General features: G+C 36.2%; 1 protein-coding gene across 6 annotated transcripts in view; it reads left to right on the plus strand.

Annotated features, from left to right (window-relative positions):
• Window positions 1-22,936, plus strand: part of HYCC1 (hyccin PI4KA lipid kinase complex subunit 1) — a 134,932-nt gene that overhangs the window by 96,818 nt on the left and 15,178 nt on the right. For 3 of the 6 annotated variants that reach the window (XM_058724840.1, XM_058724841.1, XM_058724839.1), the window contains one exon: window positions 3,301-8,158. In XM_058724840.1, the coding sequence (XP_058580823.1) occupies window positions 3,301-3,875 (575 nt within the window). In that variant the 3' untranslated portion in view covers window positions 3,876-8,158. The other 3 variants (XM_058724843.1, XM_058724842.1, XR_009260407.1) reach the window with 2 other exon arrangements.

A 22,936-nucleotide genomic window follows, 5' to 3' on the forward strand; every position in this document is an offset into this window, starting at 1 on the left:
GGGGCAAGAAACTGGAGAAAAAATAGAGAGCAAAATCATGTAGCAAATGTTGGAGTTATGTAGTTATCTTTATTCTGTAATTTTCCTGAGAATTTAACTCAAATTGATTTTGAATGAATTGAAGAGTTAGACTATAATATGTTAGAGTTAGACTATAGTATGTTAGAATTGACATTTGGAGTCAAAAGATGTTGCTGTTTAGCTTACCCGCTGAATAGTTAACTCTTTCTGAACTTCAGTTTCCTTGTCTGTAAATGGGAGAGAATATAATTGAATAATATACCCAAATACTCTAAAAAAAAAACTGTTTACTGCCGTTCAAATGTAAGTTGTGTTGTTTTTTATTCTGTTAGGCCACCAATGAATATCTTTTAAAATTTGTTAAATTTTAGTATTCATTGGCTTTGCTATGTCTGGATATTTCTACAGTTCATAATTTTTTTGGACTAGATAGTCCCTTTAATAGATCTTTTGTGAAAAAGCTTCTATAACATAAATGGACAGGTCTTGCCTGTCACCCAACAGCGCCATGATGATTTTACTCTCAGTTGCAGTGGCTTCTGGCATTTACCTCAGATTTTTACTTGCCTTTACTTTGAAGATAGCTATTAGCAAGGGGAAATAGGCTCTGTTGGAATTTTTTAATCTCATTGAGGTAAAACTACCTCACTAACATGCTTTGGCCTGTTTAGGAAATAAACATTTCATTTAGAAAACCTCTAGTCAGAGGTTTGTGAAGCTCTAAGTAAATGGGAAATTATTATACCAGCACATTGGCCCCCCAGCCCATGGTAACATGAAGCTTCAAGGACCTCCTGAAGTGCGTATTGCTGCTGGGTATGAAGTACCTAGGACATTCATAATAACTTTTGCTTTAAGTTTTCAAAATTTGAAAGAATTTGTTAGAATAGAGCATTGGTTCTCAAACTTTGCTGCACACTAGTCACTAGGACCTTTTAAAAATCCCAATGTCTAGGTCATACCTCATACTAATTAAATCAAAATGTCTAGCTTGAGAGCCTGGTAGGAGTAGTTCTTAAAGACTCCCAGGTGATACCAGTGTGTAGCAAAGTTTGAGACCCTTAAGAGTATGTGGCTCTGGCCTCCATTCTTTTACTACCTATTATTGTTTCACGTGCTTTAGCACCATGAATGGGAGCTTGATAATCCTTTCATGAGGAACATTTGAAAGTAGTAGGTAGTATCTCTCAAACAGATTTGTGTTCCACGTTTTTTTAAGAGTATGTACTGTTTTACATAGTCTTGCGTTGTTTTGAACTTTAATTTTCATTATGACCCATGGTAGATATATTTATGTTATTTTTTTCCATTTATTACAGATATTTCCTTGGCAACTTTAAATAAAGCCATGCTTTGTGATTTAAGACACAGAATAAAATGTTTACAAGTTTTAGCTGGTTAGGAGTTCCATTTCTTTGTTTTGATTACAATGGCTATTTTCAGAATAAAGGACCAACAGCCAAGTTGTTTTTCCAATCCATTTTTATTTCTCTCCAGCTTAGTAATGAACTGTTATAGGCTGACCTAAATTTATGGTATGAGTACAAATCTGAAGGAATAGAATATTTAATTGTATTATAGCTGCATTAATATTTACTAATACACACAATGATTGGTGTGTGAGATAAAAACTGACTTGCAGCATTAGTAACTTTGATATTATGAGTGAATAATCATTTTCCCAATTTTTTAGTTTATTAAGTCAGCCTCATTGTAATTTAATTAAAAAAATAGAATTTTAAATGTACAAGGGGAATTCCTAGGTGTCTTGGTTCCTAATGTTGACAAGAGCCAAAGTTTTGGCTGCACATCCTGGAACATTTGCCCAGGGCTTGACCTAAGTTCCAGTGGTTACAATACTATCTTTAAACAATAGAAATTCTATTTTGATTTACAAAAAAATTTCTGTTTCATGGTCCGTGTCAAATGTGTGTGTGAAAAAATGCAGAACATGAATTGATGCTCCGTGAGTTTTTTCATTGTCATTTAAAATTAAAGAACATGACCCTGCTGTTTCCAGTACTGTCAAAGTAATGAAAATTATGGAAATTTCCACAGTGCAGATATTTGGCTTAATTCATAACATTCAGTTGTCCAATTTTTGTTTGGGATCTTTTGTTTTTCTTGTTTTGCATTTTTAGTTTGTTTTGTTTTCAGCCATCATTTTGTCTTATCATCTTCAATTCTAGAGCAACCTGACAACAGTAATGATACCAGTGAATTGGGCATCCTTGTCATTCCTGAGATTAGTGTCACAAATGTGGCCGGAGAGAGAACCGGGAATGGGGAAAAAGGCAGAACACTAGGAGAGATTGATGCTCAGCATATACAGGGTGTGCAGGAAACAGCCACAGATCCTAGAACTGAGAGCAAAGGCTTGCCAGAGATCAGGAGGCAAAAATCTGTAAGAAAAATGATGGAGGATGGAATAAACTCACCTGGCAGAGTGCAGTTTTAGCAGAGCACTTTCTAGCTGCCCTCCAAGGTATCTCATGGCACAGGGCCACTGCTGCATGTCTTAAGCAACAGTTGCACAGTCACAGAAATTTTGCATGTCATCTAATAATCAAAATGCATGAATTATGCACCACAATTTCTCAATGATCTAATGCTCTTTGGAATGGTCGTACCTATATTTTCTCTGAATAAACTGTTATAAAAACTAAGGCAGAAGATTACTTCCACAGTAATTTTCTGCTTATATTTTGAGATCTAAAATTATATTTTATCTTTATGTTTTTAACATCTTTGGTTTGAAGGATAATGTATGTAGAATTTTAACAAGTTTGAACTTGTGATACTTAGGGTCTATTTTTTTTCATCTTTGTAAAATAATCTAGAATGTAGAATGCAACCTTTAAAAAAATCTTTAAAATATCTTAATACCATTTTTTTAAAGTTCCTTGGTAAGAGCTTTGATTTTATATTGCTTTGCTACTTGGGGAGACTTTACCCCTAGTTTTACTGTGTGGTATTTTCCTTAATTGTTTCTGATCTTTTGCATGAACTGGAAGAGAAATCTTTCTTAAAACATGGGGGGCGGGGGGTGTTATGGCATGCTTTTTGTTTAATACACTCTAAATTACTCTTATTTAGTTACAATGAACTATTTTTTACACTTTATACAATGTTTCAATTTATCCTTTAATTTCGGTCTATAATGGGTTGTTTTATGTAATTATGCTAAAGTTTAAAGTATCATTGATTTGGTATTAATCATGAAATAAGAATTATTTAAGATACTTAATATTAATTAATCTTTATTATTTCTTTGTTTAGGAAATACAGAATTAACAGGTCAAGAAGAACTCATGGAGATATCTGAAGTTGACGAGGGATTTTATTCCCGGGCTGCGTCTAGTACTAGCCAATCGGGTTTATCAAACAGTAGTAACAATTCTAGTAACAAGACAAGTGTAGGAAAGACTCAGAGACGGTCAGGAGGAAGCAAAACGGGAGGAAAAGAAAAAGAAACCACAGGGGAGTCTTGCAAAGACCACTTTGCCCGAAAACAAACTCAGAGAGCCCAAAGTGAGAATCTTGAGCTTCTCTCTTTGAAGAGACTGACATTAACTACCAGCCAATCTCTGCCTAAACCTTGTAGCCATGGTTTGGCTAAGACAGCTGCAACTGTATTCAGTAAATCCTTTGAACAAGTCAGTGGTGTCACAGTCCCACATAACCCATCATCTGCTGTTGGCTGTGGGCCTGGGACAGATGCCAATAGGTTTTCTGCTTGTAGTCTCCAAGAAGAAAAGCTTATTTACGTTTCTGAAAGGACTGAACTTCCAGTGAAGCATCCATCAGGTCAGCAGAGACCTCCTAGTATCAGCATTACCTTGTCTACAGATTAATTTGTAATAGTTTTCCCACCTAACTAGTGAATCTAGAAATACGACTCTGCTTCTTTATGAAAGCACCCATCGTCTTTCATCCCTGTCCCAGACAGGAGCCCTTGTGTCTTAAATTCTAAAGGCTACCTTGACCTTATGAAGGGAATAACGTGTAGGTTGTAATAAGGTCAAACGTGGTTCTGTTATTTCTTGGGTGTATTTTCCCCCCTTGATTTGAGTCTTTTTTTTTTTTCTTTCTTATTTGTTTCTATGGTCTAAGATGGTCAGTGTCACAATACATTTTGGCAAGTTGTCTGATCAAATTGGGGACATCTCATGTGAGGTTGTGAGTTCTTATTTTTTAATAACTCCTATTTTGGTAGTTGTATGTTTGGCCTTCAGCGTAAAAGGGAATCTCATGCATGGGAGCTGTTTTTGAAAGGAGGCAGAGGGTGCAACTCCAGGAATTCTGTCGCTGACTGCACAACAGGGCAGTCTGAAAATCAGGCATGTTAAAAAAACAAGAATGATGTGTATGAAAAGTGCCTGATAAAAATGTTTGTAATCAGATTGTCCTTAAGATTAGTGGAATCATTTATATAAAGCACTGGAAAAAGCCTCGTAACTCAGTACCTAGACTATTATGTAATTCCAGGGGAAGGGTAGAGGGATTTCTGTTGTTATCTTTGGAACATTTTTATATAAAAAATCAGATTGCCAGTAGATGTGTCGTTTTGAAGTATTTGATCTGGATTTAGCAGGTGAAAATCCCTTTCAATTCCTAAAACGTAATCACCCATGAAGCTGACTTACCCTGCTGCTTGACTTTGGAAATCCTAGGTAGTTTGGTTTCCTAGAATTCAAAGTACACATCATTGAAGTCTTCCTGGAAATCATCGTAAATCGTGCAACACAGCTCTCAAGACACCGGTGTCAACCATATAATATTGAATTGTTTGTCAGCAAATGAAGGAAATTAGGTAAATTTTTCATCTCTAAAATGTCATGAAAGAAAGCATAATGAAATATGGACAAAGGACATTTATGTAATTAATTTAGGTTTATTTATGTTTGTGCTCTTAAATTTAGAATTGTAAAATATGAAAGAAGTTAAATAATTTGTTTGTGAACGGGCCTAGTTTAAATGTTCTTGTCATGGTAGAAAGAATAATCAATGTAGTTGGCCCCAACCAAAAAATAAAAATAAAAAAGGCAATATGGCAGAAGCTAAACAAACTTGTATGTAGCTGTAGAGAACTGTGTGACCTCTAGATAGATGTAAAATGTGGTATTTGCTAGTGCTCGTCCTTTTAGCTGTGGTCAAGGCTCCCTGTAAATCAAATGTACGTAACTAATAATTCAGGGGGAGAGAAAGAAAGCAGGGCTGAGGATAAGGGTAAGTTGACTGGGAGGGAAGGCCTGTCTGTCCGCTCTTTGTCTCCTTCACTATTAATGCACAGTGGTTTCCTTATTCACAGTCCCTAGCTGTAGTTGCACAGAAAATGTTAGTTTTCCTTTTGTGCCTGCTTATGCAGAGCTCAAATGTGAAAAATTTGTATGTCCTAAAGAGTGCTAAAGCATACGCTATGAATGCAGTTTTGATCATAACTGCTTTGGCTACCATTTTAAATTTAAATCTTCAAAAAGCATGAACTAGTTTGCATTCATTAATCTTGAATAGAATATGGCTTTTATTAGAAGTGAATTTGAGTTTTTTAGTTCCACTAATAGAAATGGAATAAGATCTATTGCCATAAACTGTAGTTTAAAAAAGAAAAAGAAAAAAAAAAGGTAAGATTAGACCGTGAAACTTGATATTGTATTAATTTAACAGGAATCCTGTGTACAATTTAAAATATTTGTAAAATGTCACTGTGAATTTCCTTTTGTCTTTTTCTAATTCTTTAACAAAAAAATTCCCTCAGGCATATAGCTACTAACAATATTAATAGTCTTAAGAATTAATTTTAGAAGATTGGCCTTTTAAGCAAGTCAAGTGCTTAGGAAACATTGTAGAATAAATCTGAGGAAACAGCTGGCAGAAATGAGAGATCAGATTTTAATGATCAACTGCTGTAATGGAACCTCATTTTGGTATTATTCTAGATCATTGCTACTCCTACAGTCTGAGGACCAGTAAGTAGCATTGACATCACTAGGCATCTTGTTAAAGATGTAGAATTTCAGAGCCACTTTTAATCTACCGAATCATAATCTGCCTTTTAACAAGATCCTTAAGTGATTTTTATGTGCATTAAAGTTTAAAAAGAGAGTATCAAAAATACAAATTACCTACCTAATATTTGGAATTTTCAGTGGTCTCACAACACTAGATCAAGTATGTTAGATACTAAATATTATAATCTTCATTGTTTTTAATAGCTTATAAATTTTTAATAGTGTCTATGACACTTATTAGATCCTTACTTCTAAATTTTTAATGATTTTCATTTATTTTTACAATAAAATTATAACATTTTATATTTTTCATATTAACTATAAATGGAATCAGAGCTGTAGATGCCTACCATTTTAAGTATGGAAGAGGTACCACCGTTTTATACAATGCACAACAAATCTTCATGTGTATATTCTTTAAAGAACTCTGAAGGCTTACTTAGTGGAGTGGTTCTGAATTTTTGTTTCAAGTAATTTGCACGAGTTGATTTCCTGGAAATTATGTTGACAGTAAAATTATTTAATAGCACCTTTGATACTATTTCAAATAAGGGTTATACATTTGAAAATTTTTATAGCAATTATAAATATTGGATAAATGCTAACTATGGTAACAATTACAGTTATCCCTCTTACTCAGCTTTCCAGATTTTAAAGTTGGGGTGACTTTTTTAGGTCATTTTTTCACAAAGATGCTAATGTAACCATTTGGTCACAGATCTCCTCTATATCTTTATCACAAAAAGGATTCTGCCCCAAATGGGAAATTGCACCCCATAGTTCAAAGGATCTGAACAAAAATTATAGTTCCATTCCACATTTTAAGCCATTAGGGAGTCTTAAAATTACCCAACCTCTCACTCTTCAAGTACTCAACTACCTGGGGTATTCTAGTGAAGGTAGGTCCCAGCATTTGCCTTTGGAATTGAGTAGGGACTTGCCTTTGGAATCAAGTTCAAGGGAGTGTCCCCAGAGGACCTAGGACAGGTGAGCACCCTGGAACCCCTTGTACTCCACCATGGAACTTTTTGAGGCAGCTCTGTAGATTTGAAGGGTAGAAATTCTCAGTCCTTAAATGATGACAAAGTTTGTTTTGAAAAAGCAGTATTTTGTTGCCCTTTTCAATTATGAAGCAACTGCTTAGTAAACAAAACAAAAAGTTAAAGGGAAATATGTTTTTTAAACCAAAATAGATAAAAATGATACCAGTTTTAAGGGATTTTGCCTATTTTGGAAGACTCAAATTACAATGTTAAAACCTTTACATTTAAATTATAGAGAAAAAAATTGTACTCTGAGACATAATTTTAAATAGATACTTAAAATAAGACTGTTTAACATTTGACTCTATAGGCACAATAAATTTACACTTTGTTAAAGGGAAGCACATCAAGGAAATCTATATCATAAATAATGTAACAAAAAATGTTTCTTAAAAAGCCATTAAAGAGAAGAATAATTTGATGGGCACTTAAGTTAAGCATTGTAGATAGAAATAAATGTATAATAGTGTCTTCCCAGTCTTTGGATAAAAAATATAAACTCTCTAGTCCTTTACTTAGCATGAAATTTATATTTTTAGATTAGTTGCTTAGTAAAATTATACTCAGTACTTGAGTTATTCACATTTATGTTTAATATTGTTAAATTCTTTATCAGAGAACATAAATATGTTATCCTATGTATTTTGTAACTTGTGCATATCTAAAAAGACTAGCAGTGAACATTTTGGAAGATGTTTTTGTGTTTTTTTATAGCAGAGATCTAGAGTACCTGTGTCTTAATATGAAGTTTCTTTTAGTAAACTCAAGATCTTATTTTGCATACCTTTGCTTTCTCTTATGTAGGGTTTTTTGTGTACTGCTTATCTTTATTTCTAATCCTGTAGTGATACTAATCTTTTCATAGTAAATGTACTTGTTTCTAATTGTATTCCAGGAGTTTACATTCCTAAAGAATAAACTATGACTTTGCATATTTTTATGTGCTCTCTACATTTTTAAGGCTATGGAAATAAACTGGAGTTTAGTTTTTTGAAGTTTTGTATATTTGTGTAAATGTCCTTATGCAGTACTTTATACAGCAGTGTTGCCTCTTGTTTTATTGAAATAAAAACTGAAAAAATATGTTTTCCAGATCATTTTACTCATTAAAAATCATCATAAATTTTTGCAAAAGTCATGATGTGGAGGAAGAAAGTTAAAGGAGGAAGACTTAGGTGAGTTGAGCCATTGAGAACTTTTGGGAGTAAGCCATAGGACAATGACATCTCATTTCCAGCTGTATGTTTTACACAGCCCAAGGATAGGAAGTAAGTTCATTGGTGTCCATCCAAGAGAAAATGAGCTCCGTAGGTCATGTGCCATTGACTCATTATTTATCAAACCAGAAGCACAGGCAAATATAGATAATAAAACTTTGCCCTTTTATCTTTAATATGAGTCTTTATCTCTTGAGTACAGAGGTTTTATGCCCCTAGTTCTGAACATAGGACTTTTTGCATAGTGGGTATTGAGCCATTTAAGGAATGTGTGAGTTAGGTTGGGATTAGTTTTAGGAAAGAATGAAGGATGGAGTCTCTAATATATTATACTACTATAAAATTTTCAAATTTCATTTATTGGCTCTAGGAAATCTCTATGGCATTACTTGAATTGCTTTATTGTGTGTGCTTAGAAACAAGACTGTCTTAGAAACTTGAAAAGAAGTTCCTGGTGTGTAGTTGATTTGATTGTATATTTGGCTAATTCCATTTTAGCTAAGGAACTATGTAATTTGGGAAATGTTTCCTGAACTATTAGGAAAGTATTTGGAGAGAAGCACAACAGTGATGTTGTAAGCAGTATATTAGCCCTATGAAATATATATTCTTCTAGTGACTTTAGTAATCCCAATAAATCGTTGACTGATCTCAAAGAATCTGACTTTGGTAATACTGATATAATTATTTTGTAATTGTTAAGAAAGGCCTTTACAAACAATTCTAGTCATTTGCTAATTTCCCGTGCATTGTTATTGTGGCAGTGGTAATAGTTAATATATATAATTAAAATTATAATCTCATTTCATCTTCAAACCAATTCTACAAAATGAGTAGAATCCCCATTTTACAAAAGAGGAAACTGAAGCTCTCTAAAGGGCAGGTGACTTGCCCAAGGTCACATAGCTGCTGGGTGGGAAAGCTAGGGCTTGAACACAGCTCTATGATTCTCACTTTCCTTTTGTATTACTTGGTAAAAGGAGGTACTAAGTAAATACTACATAGTGGACATATATTTGAAATTCATTCACCCCATCTGTCTTACAGGTGAGAGAGTTAATTTTTAACATAAAAATAAAAGTTTTCCAAAAATAAATTGTGATATGTTTTGTAGAACTTTAGATAATTGTGTTTCGGTGGTAAACCAAGTGCTGATTATTCTGATGTTAAAAACATGGTAAAATGCAAATTAAGATTTTGTCTTTTTTTTTTTATGTGTCAGATAGATAAAAATGAGATTGACACTGGTATTGGTATAGGTGTGGGGAAAACAATCTTCGGCTAATTTACCACAGGAGTGTAAATTGATACAACTAAGTCATTGAGCAATTCAGCAGGATCTATCCAACTTTAAAATACATACACCCTCCCACCTAGCAATTCTACTCTTCTGTGTCTATTCCAGTCCTTATATTCTACAGAAATTTTAGCACAAATGTGTAAAGGTATTCATTGCAGCATTGCTTATAATAGCAAAAACAAAACAAAACAAAACAAAACAACTAAATGACCAATAATAAAGAACTCGATAAATTATGGTACTTGCATATAGTGGAATATAATGTAGCTGTTAAAAACAAGGCAGATCTGTATGTGGTGATTCAGAAAGATTGTATTATATAATGTTCCCTGAAAAAATAATGTCATACACACACACATATCATACGTGTGTGTGTGTGTGATCCCATTTTCATAAGAAGTGTGTGGAACATTTAATATGGGTGTTTTGTATGTATGGTAAGTTTCTATATACATATATAGCAAGTGTATAACGTGTATATATTATATATGTGTGTATATATATACAATAATACATATACACATATGTTTGCTGGTATGCAGGGAGAAAAGCATTATTTTTCTAAGCATGATCTAAATATAGCATGCATTAGAAAAAACTTGTGGTTTTTAAAATACAGATTCTGGGGCCTTGTATTAATCCCCCTGAATCAAAACAACTGAAGTGTGAAGCATGGCAACCTATATTTCTTACAAGTTCCTCAGTTAATTCTTATACAAACTTAACATTTGGCCTAGTAGCTGAGAGAAATGAATTGATTATCTTTGTGTCTCTGGTAGTTGTTTGTAGAAAGATGAACTTCTTTTGGGGGAATCTGAATGGCTCAGTAAGTTAAGCGTCCAACTCTTGATCTTGGCTCAGGTCATGATCTCATGGTTTGTGAGTTCGAACCCTGCATCGGGCTCCCTGCTGACAATGCAGAGCCTGCTTGGGATTCTCTCTTTCCCTGTCCCTCTCCAACTCGTGCTTTCTCTCTTTCAAAATAAGTAAACTTAAGAAAAAAAAAAGACAAACTTTTTTTTTACATTTATTTATTTTTGAGAGACACAGAGAGAGAGAGAGAGCCCGCGCGCATGAGCACAAGTTGGGGAGGGGCAGAGAGAGAAGGAGACAGAATCCAAAGCAGGATCCAGGCTCTGAGCTGTCAGCACAGAGTCCGACACGGGGCTCAAACTCAAACTGTGAGATCATGACCTGAGCCGAAGTTGGACGCCAAACTGAGCCACCCAGGAGCCCCTAGACAAATTTATTTTTAAAAAATAATTAATTGATAGATTAATTTTTAAGTTGAGGTATAATTGACATATAACCTTATACTAGTTTCACGTGTACCATAATGATTAAATATTTGTATATATTGCAAAATAATCATCACAAATCTAGTTAATATCTGCCACCATACATAGTTACAGGATTTTTTTTTCTCTTGTGACGAGAACTTTTAAGATTACTCTGTTCACAACTTTCAAACATATAGTAGAATACTAATAACTTTTGGCATCATGCTGAACATTACATCCCCAGGGCTTATTTATTTTATAACTGGAAGTTTGTACCTTTTGATTCCCTTTACCCACTTTGCCTACCCTCTCTTATCCCCACCTTCTGACTTTATTTCACTTAGCATAATGTCCTCAGGGCCCATCCATGTTGTTGCAAATAGCAAGGTGTCCTTTTTTATGGCTGAATAAAGTCCATTGTGTGTGTGTGTGTGTGTGTGTGTGTGTGTGTGTTATTCAGTTGACCCTTGAATAACACAGATTTGAACTGCATGGATCTACTATATGCAAATTTTTTCAATAAACATATTCTTTCTTTCCTATGATTTCTTTAATAACATTTTCTTTTTTCTTTTTTTAAAGAATTGTTTTTTCAACGTTTATTTATTTTTGAGACAGAGAGAGACAGAGCATGAACGGGGGAGGGTCAGAGAGAGGGACACACAGAATCTGAAACAGGCTCCAGGCTCCGAGCTGTCAGCACAGAGCCCGACGCGGGGCTTGAACTCACGGACCGCGAGATCATGACCTGAGCTAAAGTCGGCCGCTTAACCGACTGAGCCACCCAGGCGCCCCCATTTTCTTTTTTCTAGCTTGCTTTATTTTAAGAATACAGTACATAATACATATACAAAATATGTGTTAATTGCCTGTTTATGTTATTGGTAAGATTTGTGGTCAACAGTAGTCTATTAGTAAATTTGGGGGAATTCAAAAGTGATATGTGGGGGCGCCTGGGTGGCGCAGTCGGTTAGGCGTCCGACTTCAGCCAGGTCACGATCTCACGGTGCGTGAGTTCGAGCCCCGCGTCAGGCTCTGGGCTGATGGCTCGGAGCCTGGAGCCTGTTTCCGATTCTGTGTCTCCCTCTCTCTCTGCCCCTCCCCCGTTCATGCTCTGTCTCTCTCTGTCCCAAAAATAATAAAAAATAAAAAATGTTGAAAAAAAAATTAAAAAAAAAAAAAAAAAAGTGATATGTGGATTTTCGACTGCATGGGGAAGGTCAGCACTCCTAACCCCTGCATTGTTCAAGAGTTAGCTGTATACATTTTCTTCATCCATTCATCCATCAATAGACACTTAGGTTGTTGAGAAAGGACAAACTTCTTGAAGAGATCTTGTTAATTAAGTAAAACTAAGTATGAAAACTGACTGCAGTAAGAGAGTGCACTGCCTTGATGTGCATAGCTGTGCTTCAGAGCCAGAAAATTAGGTAATAGATAGAACTTGGGGATCTGTGCTCAAATGGTTTGAGGCATGTCTGTCAAGAGAGAAAACTGATTGGATTTGGCAAAGTTAATGAAATGGTTTAGGATTGGTGGACACAGCAAGCAAGAGCCTTGAAAAGTCTTGGTAAACTGTTGTTTGATAAGCCAGCTGTTTGTCCAGATAAGCAAATTATTGTCTCCATCCTATAGGAATTTCCTTATACAAACAAAAAATTAGGGACTGCTTCTGTTTGTTTTTTGTTTGCCTAGTTTACAATCCTGTCTTTCCTAGGCAAAGGTTTCCTGGAATAAACAACTAAGTCCTGTTGACATAGGTGGGCTAAAGTCTTATCTGGGTCACATTGACACTGATGGTTTCAGATCTGTTTATCTCTCCCTATTCAAATTATAAGTCAATATTATAAACACAGCATATTCATAATGTCCCTTAGTGACTTCTTATGGCTCTACTGAAGATATCAAAGATTTCTTCTGAAGCTTCTTGACTCCTATATCACACTTGGCTCATAGTTGGTGTGTGCTCCAACATAATCATCATCACAAGAATTATCTCTTCACACTCTTCCACACTAGGCCATTGCCCTGTGTGTTAGTTTAGTATAAACCTATTATATGATAGTAGATGAAGATTTGTTTTACTATATACTATGTGAATCCAATCCAGTAAATGGGTGGCAAATAGGAGATCTGTGTTACTTTTCTTCGATTCAAGAGAAGTATGTGAAACTCCTTTGTTTCATACATCCACACAGAGAAAAAGGTGAAAGTTATAAAACTTGACTGCTTTGGTTTTTTAAAGTGTATCTGCATGAAAGTTCTTTGGGAAGCAAATTATGATACATTACATCATGGGTTTTTTACTTAAAGTAATGAATAGCATGAAGATATTTCTGGTCTAGCATTTGAAATTTATTTTTTTCTTCTATCAGATTCTTTTCTTTTCATCATGAAGGTGAATAGGGTGCACACAGATATACAACATAAAGACAGGTAAGGCAAATCTAAATCCAGGTTCACATTGCCCATTTTATGAGGAATCTCATGTATATATGGTATCTATGTATCTATGGTATACATGAGTGATGTCTATACTTTTCAGAAAATTAAGTAGGGAAGACCTAACTCCAACACTATAAATCCTCACTTCTTTTTTTTTTTTTTTTTTTTTTTAAATTTTTTTTTTTTTCAACGTTTTTAATTTATTTTTGGGACAGAGAGAGACAAAGCATGAACGGGGGAGGGGCAGAGAGAGAGGGAGACACAGAATCGGAAACAGGCTCCAGGCTCCGAGCCGTCAGCACAGAGCCCGACGCGGGGCTCGAACTCACGGACCGCGAGATCGTGACCTGGCTGAAGTCGGCCGCTTAACCGACTGCGCCACCCAGGCGCCCCAATATAAATCCTCACTTCTTATTTCACTTGCTTCCTTTTATAGAAGCTACAAGTATATTTAACTTTGTATCCCAGGTCCACTACTGCCTCATGAAGGCTCGTAATTCATTTATCTTAAAACTTTTACTCTTTTCATTTAGCTGAGATGCTTCTACTTCTATCTTGCCCCCACACTATAATTTTTACTAACATTTTCTTCTCCAAATCTCGTAAAATATAACCCTAAGGAACAACATGTCACCACTTCCTCTTCTGTTCCAATTCTACTCTAGTGTAGAATCTTGTTTCAATATCCATTTACATCCATCAAGTTGAATTTAATGAGGCAGGATGCTTGAAAGGAGAAAAAAAAAAAAAGAGCAAGCAAGCAAATCCATGAACTATACACTTATAATGCAAGAGAACACTATATTTCCCAGTTCACCAAGGAGGAAAAAATTGAGTCTGGTTATACAAGTGGTACTGAGCAGTATGCTAGTACTAGGTAGAAATAGACTGTGGTACTTCAACGTCAGTCAATGATGGTGTGGAGGACAGTAAGAAAAGGAACTCCTTACATTGAGAATAAATGTGGGCAGTATTTTTTGTTGGCTGCTTTGCACAGGAGGTGAGATTTCTAGGTCTACACCATTTTATGACTCATGTTGACCAGGTGGTAAATTCCATGGTAGTAACCTTGGAAGATGAGTGATAAAATTAGGGCATGGTTGGACTAATTGTAAATGTAAATGTATGGTTGGACTTCTCAAAATGGGCTCAAAATGTAAGAATAATCATTTCCCACATAAATACTAAGCAAAGGCCCTATTGTGAAGGAGATGCTTCATAAGCAGATGGTCAAGTTGATTCTGAAGATGTTGACAGTTTTTTTGTTTTTTTTAAATACCGCAATCCATGTTCAATCAGCTTGTGAACAACATGGCTATCCTGGAAAGATTGGGGCTATACATGGACTTCAACAATATGGCTCTTCTTTCATCAAGGCTACTCTGATGGCTGCTACTGCTAAAAGCCTAGTCTGAAAGCAGGAGGGACCAACCCTTAGATATCATGCCCTAGGGTGACCAAATAGTTGGTTAGTACCAGATTGATTTTAATTAAATCTCTTTTCTCATGGAGAGGTCGCTATTTTTCCTCATAAAATGGGCAATGTGAATCTGGATTTGGATTTGCCTTACCTGTATGTTGTATATCTGTGTGCAGTGCTAAGCACCCTATTCATCTTCATGATTTTCCTCAAAATGTTGCATCTAAGGAGCTTATTACATAAGAAATAAGGCAGAGGGGGAATTCCACTTCCAGGAATGGCAAACCATGTAGTTAACATCAAAATTTCTATGGACAACTAGATAATCTGGAAAGAATCTTTTTAAAATATAAAAATCTAGAAAGGCAAGCCCATCATTAGGGCCATTTCTTATGTGGAAATATTCGCTGATTCTAGAGGGGGATAAACAGTGGTTTTACTACCTTTGGGAGGCTAGGAAGACAAAATTTGGATAGTGCCTACCAAGTTATGAGAGAGAACTTAGAAAACTCCCATGCTTGGGTTCTAGACCCCATAAAGCTCCATCAGAGAAGTAAAAGTGAATTGAAGTTACACTAACCACCCCCTACACACATACAAAGGGAATTCAGTGAAACCTCAAATCATAACAGCTCCCAAAATTGAATTAAAGTAATCCCCTAGGTGGCCAGTAATAAACAAATAAATACTCCCTGGTGGGAGGAAAAAACAAACAAACAAAGAAACCATCATCTTAAGCCTCGAGTTCTGTAAGTTTTCAAATTAAATGTCCAACAGAGAAGAAAAAATAACCAGACACTTGTACAGCACAGCAACATTCAATGATAACAAGTGACATGGGATAAAATTATTTTAAACCAGTGTTTGAAGCCATCAAAGAACTTTTAGGCAAACAAGACTCTAAGAACAAAAAGCTCAGAGAGAAGGTATGCAGAAAAGAATTAACACAGCAGGCCCAAGACACTATCCTTAGAAAGCCCTGCTTGCGAGGTTGGTCTTCGGCTAGCATCTGCGAATTTGGAATATGGGAATGTTCCTACCATTCTTTAACTGAGAAGGTAGCTTACTAAGTGTAAGCTATTTACACAAACAACATGGCTAATGCTGAACACCTACTTTCCTTCTGGGGGTCTGTAATTATGATACGTGCTAGGCAGAAGGTACCTATGACCAACTTCCAATACAAACCCTGGGCAACGAGTCTAATGAGTGTTCACGGCAGACAACAATTCACATATGTTATCACAATTCCACATCCTGTGTGATTCCACAGGGAAAGGATTCTTAGAAGCTTATGCCTGGTTTCCTCTGGACTTTACCCCATGCACTTTTCCCCTTTGCTGATTTTGCTTTGTATGTCTCTGCTATAATAAAGCATAGCCATGTTTAGCACCATATGCTGAGTCCTGTGAGTCCCTCTGAATCACTGAACCTGTGGGTTGTCCTGGAGATTTACAACACAGCAGAGAAGTGAGTAAACATTCTTCAGCTATGTCTTCCTTTATAGGATTGCCAGTTTTTGATACAAATCTGGGTAGAAGGAAGAAAGTTACTGCTAAGAATCAGAGAAGCAAACAAACTATTGCAACCCCACAAGAGTGAAGAGATAAAAAGTTTAGGATAATTGAGCCAACCAGCACTTGGGAGACCTAAAATCCTCATAAAGCAGGAAGGTTCAGAGAAGTGAGTCTCACACTCTGCTGATTCCCCCCCTTGAGTATTTGCTGAATTCTTGGATTGGTCAGAGCAGAAGGATTTTTAAAAAAACAAAAAGGCAGAAACCTGAAGGCCAAAACAAAGATTTTTTAAGATGTATATTGCATCATGGTATTGATGAAGCAAAAATTACATTCTAGAACCCATCAAGAGAGGCACTGGTGTCTACTCCAGAATCTCATATAAGAACTCTGAGAATTACACCTTAGGAACAGGAAAGAATCCAAGTAAAGTAAATTAAACCTTATAACATTGCAATCTAGTTTCACATTCACCGAATTATAGATTGGATTCATGTGATTTGCCTACACTGTCTTCCTACCAGGGAATAGAGTTATCCCCCTCTGTAGGAAGGTAACATCCAGAGACTGTACAGTATATCATATACAATACCTAATATTAAGTAAAAAATTACAAAGAATACCAAAGAGCAGAACCATGAGGAAAAATAGGCAATAAAACCAGATCCACAGATGATCCAGTTATTAGTGTTATCAGAGGCAGACTTAGAAGTAGCTTTGATTAATGAGTCAAGATGGAAAATTTCATGAGAACCAGAATCTTTTTTTTAAAAAATTGATTTGAAATTGTACAATTGAAAAATGCAAAGCCTAAAATTAAGAACTCAATATGCATGTTTTGGGACACCTGGGTGGCTCAGTCAGTTAAGCGTCTGACTTCAGCTCAGGTCATGATCTTGCAGTTCATAAGTTCAAGCCCCGCATCAGGCTCTGTGCTGTCAGCTCAGAGCCTGGAGCCTGCTTCAGATTCTATGCCTTTCTCTGCACCCCCCACACCCCCCTCCCCGGCTCTCTCTTTTTCTCTCTCAAAAATAAACAAACATTAAAAAAAACTTAAAAAAAAAAGAACTCAATATATATGTGTAAACAGATTGGAGAATGGATTAAACAACCCATTCTAAACAAAAGAGACAGATCGTTAAACTGGATTAAATAAAACCATATGATGACTACAGAAGATATGCTTTAGATTCAAAAGCACAAAAATTTCAAAATAAAATGATCTAAAAAAGATATATCATGCAAACAGCAACCATAAGAAAGCCATAATGGTTACACTAATATCAAACCATTAGATGTTAAAACAACAAAATGTTACAAGAGACAAGGCATTTTATAATGACAAAAGTGTCAATCCATCATGAAGATGTAACAACTATAAACATATTCACTAAAACAAACCCCCAAAATCTATGAGGTAAAAACTGGCAGAACTGAAGGGAGAAATAGACAATTCAATAAGAGTTTGTGCCTTCAATACCCCCGCTTTCTTATTTATTTTAATTCAAGTATAATTAACGTACAATGTTATGTTAGTTTCAGGTGTATTCAGTAGCCCACTTTCAACAATGGATATAATGATGAGGCAGAAGATCAACAAGAATTTGCCCTAGTAATTCAGGGTTGGTGTATTAATTTCCTAGAGCTGCTATAACAAATTACCAAAATTGTGGCTTAAAACAACAGAAATTTGACTTCCAGAGGACCCTAAGCTACCTTGTCTCACAGATATAACTAGACAACAATCACATCAGTGTAAATAATCCAGAAGACACCCGGAACTAGCAGAACAAATTCCACAACTAAATGTAGAGAAGAGGCCGCATCAAAGAGAGTAAGAGGGGTGGAGATGTGGTCAGGAGCTAAATAGCCAAAACTGCTGAGAGGGGAGAGAAACAGACCCTCACATTGGGGAACCCATGTGGGGAAGACAAATCCCCATAACATTTGGCTCTGAAAACCAGAGGGGCTGAATTTTGTGAGTTTTTACAACCAGCGGACTTAAAGCCTGAACTTTAAAAATCAGCTAGCTAGGTCCTGGGAGTGCCTGGAAGGTGATAGGACAGTCCCCACCCTTAAAGAGACTGCACAACAAACAGCACGTAGAAAAAGACCAGAGAAACAGCAGTTTGAAAAAATGCCTGGGGCATAGGGGAGGGAGTTAGTTACTCCCCTCAGAGTGTGTCCCAGAGGGACAGAGATCTCTGGGAGACTCCTTTAGGAACAAAGTTGCCGGCAGGCACCATTTCCCTCCCCTACCACCACGGTACACACACGGCCACCTGTGGGAACCAATCTGTGCTGGCATTCATTACCTAATTTGCTTACACTGTGTCCTGCCCTTCCTGCAGGGCTTACCTCAGTTGCTGCACTGTGCATCCCCTCCCCTAGAAGACAAGCACAAACTTTGCCAACACTACATCTCCTGACTGGATACTTTGCAGGGTCTTGGTCCTGGTGGTGGCCACCAGTCACCTCCCATGGAAGGCCAGCCCTCATCTTGTCAAAACTGAGCACCCTGCTGCATGTGCATTGGCAGATCAGTCCCAGCTGGCTCCAATCTAGGCAAAGGCTGCATGTCTCCTGTGGAAGAGGAGCAGCATGCACCTTTTTAAAAATGTGCCCTGCCCACTAATTTCAAGAGCAGGAGATGCACCTGGCTCTCCAAACACACAGAAAAAGATGGAGAGTTAGACAAAAAGGTATAGAAAGAGGAGACAGAGGAATATTTCCAAAATGAAAGAATAGGACAAAACCACACCAGAAATATATATCTAATAGAGAATTTAAACTAATCATAAAGATACTCACTGGACTTGAGAAAAGAGTGGAGGACAACAGTGAGACCATTAACAGATAAAAAAGAATCAGAGATGAAGACACAATAATTGAAAATAAAAATACATTAGATGGAATAAATAGTGGATTAGAGAAGGCAGAAGAATAAATCAGTGATCTGGAGGACAGAGCAATGGAAAGTAATCAAGTTGAGCAGGTGAGAGAAAAAAAAAATACGTAAAATGAGAATAGACTTAGGGAAATCAGGGACTCCACCAAGCAAAATAACATTCACGTTATAGGGATGCCAGAAGAAGAAGAGAGGGAAAGGGGACAGAAAATTTATTTGAAAAAATACCTGAAAACTTCTCAAATCTGGGGAAGGAAACAGAAATTCGGATACAGGAGGCACAGAGATCCCCTAACAATATCAACCCAAGGAGGTCCACACCAAGACATATAATAATTTCAATGGCAAAAAGTAGTGATTAAGAGAGATTTTTAAAAGCAAGAGAAAAGTAGACTTTTACATACAAGGGAAATCCCATAAGGCTATCAGTGGATTTTTCAACAAACTTTGCAGGCAAGAAGGTAATGGATGATACATTCAAAGTGCTAAAAGGAATAAAATCCACAGCCAAGAATACTCTATTCAGCAAGGCTATCATAAAGATAAAGGCTATAATAAAGATAAGGAGTTTCCCAAACAAAATTTAAAGGCATTCATGACCACTAAATCAGCCCTACAAGAAATGTTAAAGAGGACTCTTTGAGTGGAAAGGAAAGACCGTAAGTACAAAAAGTAGGAAGCACAAGAACAGTAAAAATAAGTATATCTGCAAAACTCCATCAAGGGACTCACAAAATAAAAGGACAAAAAGCAGGACACCATGTACCTAAAACATGGGGAAGAGAGGAGTCAAGAATGGGTTCTAAACTAAGTGACTATCAACTTAATATAGACTGCTATATTCAGAAGATGCTATATACAAACTAATGTTAACCACAAAAACCAGTAACAGATATGCAAAAAATAAAGAGGAAGAAATCCGAGTATATCACTAAAGAATGCCAATTTACAGTGAGAGAAGAGAGCAAGGGAAGAAAAGAACAGATAAGATCCACAAAAACAAACACAAAACAAATAAAAATGTCAATAAATACATATCAATAATTGCTTTGAATGTAAATGGACTAAATTCTCCAATCAAAAGATATAGGGTGATGGCGTGGATTAAAAAAAAAAAAAAAAGAGCCATCTATATGCTGCCTACAAGAGACTCACTTCACACCTAAAGACACATGCAGGTTGAAAGTGAGGGGAAACATTTGTCATGCAAATAGATGTGAAAAGAAAGCCAGGGTAGCAATACTTTTAAACAAAGACTGTAACAAGAGACAAAGAAGGATTATATATAATTATATTATTATAACAAAGGGGACAAATGAATAAGAAAATATAACAATTTTAAATATTTATGTCCCCGACATGAAAGTACCCAAATACATAAAACAGTTAATAGCAAACATAATCGATAGTAATACAATAATAGTAGGGGACTGTAACATCCTACTTACACTAATGGACAAATAATCTAAACAGAAAATCAATAAGGAAACAGTGACTTTGAATGACACACTAGACCAGATGGATTCAACAAATATATTCAGAATATTCAATCCTAAAACAGAAGAATAAACATTATTTTCAAGTGCACATGGGACATTCTCCAGAATAGATCACATATTAGGTCATAAAACAAATCTCAACAGTTCAAAAAGATTGAAATCATACCATGCATCTTTTCTGACCACGCTATGAACTTGAAATCTGCCGCAAGAAAAAAACCTGGAAAGAACACAAACACGTGGAGGTTAAATAAAATGCTACTAAGTAAATGGGTCGACCAAGAAATAAAAGAAGAAATAGAAAAATACATGGAGACTAATGGAAGTGAAAACACAAGTGTCCAAAATCTTTGCGATGCAGCAAAAGTGGTTCTAACAGGAAAGCTTATAGTAATACAGGCTTACCTCAAGAAGCAAGAAAATTCTCAAACAACCTAACCTTACACCTAAAGGAGTTAGAAAAAGAACAACAAACAAAACCCCAAACCAGCAGAAGGAAGGAAATAAAGATTAGAGCAGAAATAAATGATATGGAAACTAAAAAACAATAGAACAGATCAGTGAAACCAGGGACTGATTCTTTGAAAACCTCAACAAAATTCATAAACCTCCAGTGAGACTCATTAAAAAAGGGAGAGAGGGAGAGAGAGAGACAGAGAGAGAGAACACTCAAACAAAATCACAAATGAAAGGGGAGAAATAACAACCAACACCACAGAAATACAAAAGGTTATTAGAGAATATTATGAAAAATGATATGCTAACAAATTGGGCAATCTAGAAGAAATGGATAAATTCCTAGATAAATTCCATATAACCTACCAAAACCGAAGCAGGAAGAAATAGAAAATTTGAACACACTAATTACCAGCAATGAAATTGAGTCAGTAATAAAAAAACTCCCAACGAATTAGGGTGCCTGGGTGGGTCAGTCTGTTAAGTGTCTGACTTCAGCTCAGGTCATGATCTTATGGTTCTTGAGTTCAAGTCATGCATCAGGCTCTCCGCTGTCAGCACAGAGCCCACTTTGGATCCTCTGTCCCCCTCTCTCTCTGCCCCTCCTCCACTTGTTCTCTCTCATTTTTTCTCAAAATAAAATAAATTTTTAAAAAAACTTAAAAAAAACCCCAAAACTCCCAACAAACCAAAGTCCTGGACTAGATGGCTTCACAGGGGAATTCTACCAAATATTTAAAGAAGAGTTAATACTTATTCTTAAAATTTTCCAAAAAATAGAAGTAGGAAAACTTCCAAATTCATTTTATGAGGCCAGCATTACACTGAGGCCAACATTACACTGATACCAAAACCAGATAAAAACACCACAAAAAAAGAGAACTACAGGCCAATATCTCCGATGAGCAGATGCAAAAATCCTCAACAAAATATTAGCAAACTGAATCCAACAATACATTTAAAAAATCACTCACCATGATCAAGTAGGATTTATTCCTGGTTTGCAAGTGTGGTTCAAGATTTGCAAATCAATGTGATACATCACAGTAATAAGAGAAAGGATAAAAATCATGTGATCACTTGGATAGGTGCATAAAAAGCATTTGAGAAAGTACAACATCCATTCATGATGAAACCCTCAACAAAGTAGGTTTACAGGGAACATATTTCAACACAATAAAGGCCTTATATGGAAAGCCCACAGCGAACTGTAGGACCATGTCAGGGTCCCCAACTGTGGGTTTGACTTATCACATTGGGGTCACCAATTGTGGGTTCAGCTTTCAACATTGTCCAGCAAAGCCAAGGACGGCAGAAAGGATTACTCAAGACTCCATGCAAGTCAAGAGAGGTGAGAGGGAGGCTAAGGGAAGACTCTCTGAGCTGCATTCAAGCTCTTGTATTTATTAGTCATACATTATAGGGAAAACATTGTGCAATATGTCCGTGCCCGTAAGAACTATAGAAAGCATGCAAAAAACAAGGCAATCTCAAGAGTACAAAAGAGCAGATGACGAAAGTAGGGTGAACAAGATAAGATATTCCATAGATAGGATGGTCTAAGGAATTTTTGAGCACAGGAAGGACCCAACCCTTAAATACGCATTAACTAGATATTTTCAGCAGGGCCAGAAAGCAGTGTAATGCCTTCTTTATAATCTCCTTAACCAGAACATAGCTATTAGATTACCCACAGCAAACATCACAGGCAATGGGGAAAAACTGAGAACTTTTCCCCTGAGGTCAGAAACAAGAGAAGGAAGTCCATTCTCACCACTTTTATTCAACATAGTACTGGAAGTTTTAGCTGCAGCAATCA

Source organism: Neofelis nebulosa, chromosome 4 (assembly GCF_028018385.1).
Source record: "Neofelis nebulosa isolate mNeoNeb1 chromosome 4, mNeoNeb1.pri, whole genome shotgun sequence".
Taxonomy (NCBI): Eukaryota; Metazoa; Chordata; class Mammalia; order Carnivora; family Felidae; genus Neofelis; species Neofelis nebulosa.